The 5,882-nt window shown below is 26.8% G+C and overlaps 1 protein-coding gene across 2 annotated transcripts; it reads right to left on the bottom strand.

The window, feature by feature from the left end:
• Positions 1-1,897: 1,897 nt before the first annotated feature.
• Positions 1,898-5,640, bottom strand: LOC110642872 (septum-promoting GTP-binding protein 1). Of its 2 annotated transcripts, none has more exons than XM_021795055.2 (6): positions 5,147-5,640; positions 4,940-5,060; positions 4,778-4,874; positions 4,632-4,671; positions 4,142-4,225; positions 1,898-2,342 (listed from the first exon to the last, which is right to left on the bottom strand). In XM_021795055.2, exons 1-6 carry the CDS (start codon positions 5,495-5,497, stop codon positions 2,178-2,180), a joined length of 858 nt encoding a protein of 285 aa, XP_021650747.2. In that variant the 5' UTR covers positions 5,498-5,640; the 3' UTR covers positions 1,898-2,177. The 2 variants fall into 2 exon arrangements, with proteins under 2 accessions (XP_021650747.2, XP_057985218.1); XM_058129235.1 differs by having other exon boundaries at positions 4,976-5,060.
• Between the last annotated feature and the right edge of the window lie 242 nt (positions 5,641-5,882).

Below are 5,882 nucleotides of genomic sequence, written 5' to 3'. Positions count from 1 at the left end.
TATCTTTAACAACTTTAATTCTTGGAGTATGGTGAAATTTTATGTAGATTGAGCTCTATAAATTATTTTGATGAAAATTAGTTACTTTTCATGTGGAACTTTGCAAATTATGATTTTAAATTGTGTAGTTTTGATCTATATCAGTTATAAATGATGTTTATATGTGGATTAGGATCCCCTAAAAGAATTTGGGATTATTAATGATATTTTACAAATATTTAGGCTAGATTATGCTTATGAATGTTTAAAGTTGCTAGAGATCATTTTGTATATTGAAAACCATGTTTACTTTGATTTGGTTTAGTTAATTGAATGTTAATTTATAATTCTAATTATTATAAATACTATTTTTGTCTTGATGATATTATGGACATTTAAAAAAAAATGTGATATTACATATAAAGAAATTAATTGCTAAAGTGGGATAAAAAAACAAGAATAGGTTAAGGGTGAAGCTTAACAAAAGAAGTACATGGTAAAATTTTTAGTAATGGATTATGGTTTTGGCAATAATGTTAATCATGGAATATACGTATATGTATACGTATGTGTGTGTGTATAGCTAAAATAATGGTTGATCATGAATGATGAACATTTGTGCTTGTTGAGTTATTTGATTGTTAACAGAGAAGAAATGTATACTTTTAGGGGAAACTCTACTGAACTTTTTGTTACATAATTTAAGAGCTACGCAAATTTGATCCTCCATTTTAAAGTGGAGTTAGGTAGGCAGTTTTCAGGTGCAGTCATACACACACGCATTAAATGTTCAAATTATGTCTTTCTAAGAAAGCACGTGCACACACATACATTAAATGTTCAAGTTATGTCTTTCTAAGAAAGTGCACACGCATACATTGAATGTTCAAGTTATGCCTTTCTAAGAAAGATGGTTGGCATGTGCAAACACACACACATATATATATATATATTAAATGTTCAATTATGTCTTTCTAAGAAAGATGGTTTGGACATAACACTAGTATTGTGTATTGGCATAGTTAATTGCTTTATAGTAGGTAATTGCTTTAACATTTATTAGTTATGATATTCTTTTTATTAATTTTTGGAGAAAATTATTTTTATAGTAGGTATTTTATAGTTAATTAATTAACGGCTTTGATGAAACTCAATCAATTTTTCGATTACACTTGCCTTAGTTGCGAAGGATGGGCGTGACAATTTAACTACTGACACCGCCACCGCCACCATCACCTCCCCATTACCACCACCTCTACCCTCACCTTGCCACCACCACCACCACTTAGTTACCACTAAAACTTGACCACCAATCACTATAACCGTTACTATTTATTATTTATATCTAAAATAAATTAAATATTAAAATAAAAATTATTATTATATTATATTACTTATGGTTTTATTTTACAACCAAACATAATGTAATGATAATTACATTATATTACATTACAATTTTAATTTCATTGCATAATTAATTACATTACATTATATTATGCTCTGTCAAGTATTGCTTAAATGCATAGTGAGAGAGAGAGAGAGAGAGAGAGAGAGAGAGAGAGATAGAGAAGATTTGTAGAATTTATTGCAAATTTCTTTATATTTGACGTGAATTGATTTTAATTATAACTAATTGTATGAAATTTAATTCTTGGAGTTCAATTTTAAAATTTTTACAAGCTAAATATATAACATATGAAATTCAATTAAATTTTACAAAATGCATTTAAACCAAGCAATACCTAAATGATATGTTATCATTACACCCATCAATTTGATAAGGAAATGAGGTTTGGAAAATTCTAAACAAGGTCTGGAAATTTATATGCTAAAATGATGATTATCTATATAGAATAATAAACCAATAAATATAAAATATGTATATGAAAGTGAGTCCTATGAATATAGTAGTGAACTCTTAAAATAAAAATAACAAAACAATTTTTTCAGAAAATGATTTTATTTGTCCATATGTTTAATTTATTGACTTGTCATTTCATGTATTTATCCTACATGAAATTACAGTGTAACCATACGATTTCTCTCTAAACAGAGTTTCAAAGTAAACAACTCGCAAAATCACCGGACTAAAAGAAAATTAATAATCCCAGTGAGCGGTTGACTGTGGTTTACTTAACTAAAATTGGAGTGTGCAAGAGAGGCTTTTTGCTATTTTAGTAAATAGTAAGTCTTCCTCTTTAGAAATCAATAATAGGCTCTCCAATTGTGAGATTTCTCTCGGGTTTCCATGGCAAGTCAAAGAGCTTTGCTGTTATGAATTTGAAGATCTTGTTTACATTAATGTTGTATGTTGCACTTGAAAAGAAGAGTGTTGCATTCAGGGCCTTGGCATAAGCTCTTGCCTGTTCAAATTTCAAGTCACTTTTGAAGCAGCTTTACAAAGAATTCAATAATTACCAACATCTCATTATTATGGAATGCTAACCATAAATAATTAATTGCAATTGCTAATCCAAACAAGTCCTAAAATGTGTAAAAGGCTGCAAAAGAAGTCTTGATAAATGAAATTTATAGCAATTCTGTTACAATTAGATTATGGTAATTTATGGGCACAAATTTATGTCAATATATATAATGAAGCTGGCCTTAAAATAAACTTAGTCAAAATGTGATAATAAGTGGTGCTCTGTTAGATTTTTTTTTTAATTTATTCATTTAACCCTATTTCCTGAAAATTTTACAACATCAATTAATTACACATGTAAATAGTATTTAATTAAAAAAAATATGATAATAATTACAATTTAATTAATACTAAAAAACTAAGAGTCCTAATTATAAATTATTTAAACTAAAGCTACCTTTTTATTGTCTATTATAATTATAAAACCATGTATTTTTATAATAAAAAAATTTATGATAATAATTATAATTTAATTAATACTAGGAATATTAAAAGTCATAATTATAAACTATTATATTAATATCACACATCAAAATCAAACTAGCCACTTCCAATTTCTAATCAAAATTTTCTTTTAAACCCACCAAATAATATTTTAGTAACTAAGAAATTAGAAGATGAATAACAATTTGCAAAAATAGTCTAAGGTAAACTTCATCTTATAAAATTTATTTATATATTTTATTGACATCTTACTCTTTATTTTTTTATATTCATTTTTAATTTATATTTTTTTATATTTGTTTTCTTTATATTTTCACAATTTCTTTTATAAATATTTCTTAAAACATTTCAAATAAATTAAATATATAAGAGAAATGCTATATAATTATAACTTTATTCAATTAAATAATATATTAATAATAATTATATCGACACATGGACAAAGACCTAGTTATCTAATATTCATGCTTCCTACTAATAAAGAATGAAAAATAGTATGGTTTCCATTAAATTTGTTGACAACCATCAATTTGCCCATAAACTGAATCACTATAAAACAATCCTTTCTTACACAATTTACTCTATATTTTGAAAACTAGAATTTTGCAAGTCGTTTCTGCATTGATTTTTATATTTAAAATAAAAAATTATTTTTTTAATATAAAAAATATTGAAAAAATAAAAAAAAATAAATATAATTATATAAAATTAAATTAAATTTTTGCTATAAATAATTTATTTTAAAGGAAACCATAAAAAGCCTTAATAAACACTTAGATGGAGTATTAAAGCATTCTGGTTATTGTTTAGAGGTCTGCCATATTTTGCCCTTATTGCAACGGTTGTATCGGATGGGACAAAATATTAATTTATTCCATCATAGTAAAATTTAATTAAACATAAATTTTTAATATATTTAAATTAAAAAAATATATACATAAATTAATAACACACAAATAATAGAAGCTAGATGGAAAAGCTCAACAAGTTGAAGGCATTGAAAGTGGGCAACTATGTCTCCTCAATCATTATCCAACTTCATACGTCATAATTGATAGATAACAAGCACCACATGATTTCTTGTCCCAAATTTCAATATTGTTTATTTATTTGTCTATATTCTATAACATGTGATCAATTTTTGCATGACTTTTTGGCTTTTTCAACTTATTTTCAGGGCAAGATGGATTTTTATATAATTTTAAAAATAAAAATAATAAATAAATAAATAAAATGCATGAATAATTATTCAATAGACTGAGAAATGAGAAAAGATCAAATTGTGAAGGCTACCTGACTTGCAATTGCCCATTGCAGATCTATAGGAAGTTGAATGAAATCATCAAATTTGGTTCCTATTATAATTGGAATTGCAGTCTACAAAATCAACAAATCCAAACAAATTAAATATAATTGGAACTGCATATTTATATTTACTAAAAAAAGTCATTTAATTAAAAAAAATCAAATTTTTGTGAGTAATAATTATATTCAAATGTTTTAATTTTAAATTAAATATTTTAAACTTTAAAATTGATAAAAATTATATTTAACCCTCAAAATTAATTTTAAAAAAAAATTAATTTTTGTCCATCTAGAATGCTAAATCTATGCTAATTTGATAAATTCAACATTGTTTTTCATTTCTATATTGATTCATTGTTTAAAATTGATTTTAAAAGTTAAATATAATTTACAATATTTAATTTAAAATTAAAATATTTAAATATAACTATTAATCAGTTCAAATATTTGAAGGAAAGAAGAGGAGAGTTTTAGTTACCTGGTTCCATTTCCTTGCCTCTTGGTACCACTTAATGACACTGCAAATCATAAACAAAAACCCCAAATAACTAGATTTAATCATCAAAAAATTATCAAATTAATAAGAGGAAAAATAGATAATTAAAAACAAACAAACAAACAAACCTATTTAATGTGAGCCGACTTGTGAGATCAAACATGATTAAAATTGCTACAGAATCCTTGCAAGCCAGAGGAATTTGCTGAATTGATCCTTCATCACCTTCATCATAATAATAAATAAATAAATAAATAAATAAGATAATTCAAGAAAACAGTAGTACTCACCATCAACTTCCCAGAGACTATAAGAAATCCGAGCACCTTTAACCAGTAATGTCTTGTCCATCATATTCATTCCATCTTTCAGAATTCTTCCCTCTTCTATCTCATTCCCCACGTACTTAGCCTTCATCCATTTAATTAATTAATTACTAATTAATTTCTTATTCATTTTCTTAAATAATTATAGAAACTAATCAATTAATTAATTACCAGGAAACTGGTTTTCCCAATCTGGCAATCCCCCAGGAGACTGATCTTCAAAGCAACCAAATCCGAATCCTTGTTACCATTATTATTAATTTCATGCTGGTTATGAAACATCGCCTCCGCCGCCGTCAACGTCGTCGGAGGAGGAGGAGACGGAGTGACGATTCCCGATACAAATTCTCCAGAGGCGGTCTCCGACGAGGAGGAGACAGGCAAGTGATGAGGCGGCAACATTCGACAATGGATAGGCTTGCCTACGGAACACATGAGAATCTCATTCCATAAGCGGAGAATGCTGCGTCTGATGATGGAAATGCGACGTTGAAGCTTTAGCCTAAGATTGAAACGAACCATGACTACAGCAAAAGGAAGGATTGTCGTATTAGGGCTTATTGTTGTCGTTTTACCATACTAAAAGATGGGTTGAAGAAGAAACAGAGGTTTTGGTGGCTAGATGGATTCCGCATGTATTTGGGCAAGAGAGGAAAACTGGAAGCTAGCTCAGCTGAGGGTGGTGATAAACTGCTAATATTTTGACAACAGGAAGGGTATTTTTGGAATAATAAAATTTGAAAATTTTCAGTTACAAAATTTCTATGAATGTCACTACCTTAATGGCATAATTAACTTAAGTTTTGATTTTAATTCTGCAATGAAAATAAAAAAGAAATTAAAAATATTAGGTTTGGTAAGAAATTAAAATTTTTAATCTTCATTTTTTTTAATTATTATTTAAACA

The sequence above is a fragment of the Hevea brasiliensis genome, chromosome 10, assembly GCF_030052815.1.
Source record: "Hevea brasiliensis isolate MT/VB/25A 57/8 chromosome 10, ASM3005281v1, whole genome shotgun sequence".
NCBI lineage: Eukaryota > Viridiplantae > Streptophyta > Magnoliopsida > Malpighiales > Euphorbiaceae > Hevea > Hevea brasiliensis.
Note: the sequence above shows the minus strand (reverse complement) of the source record. Positions and strands in the feature narration are given on the sequence as shown.

Bases quoted from the DNA above. Each gene is read 5' to 3' on its own strand.
- LOC110642872 (XM_021795055.2), bottom strand. From the start codon at position 5,497: ATGGTTCGTTTCAATCTTAGGCTAAAGCTTCAACGTCGCATTTCCATC. The intron at 5,061-5,146 runs GTAATTAATTAA...AAATGGATGAAG, and splicing joins TTGGGAAAACCAGTTTCCTG to GCTAAGTACGTGGGGAATGA. The intron at 4,672-4,777 runs GTTTGTTTGTTT...TATGATTTGCAG, and splicing joins AGTCGGCTCACATTAAATAG to TGTCATTAAGTGGTACCAAG.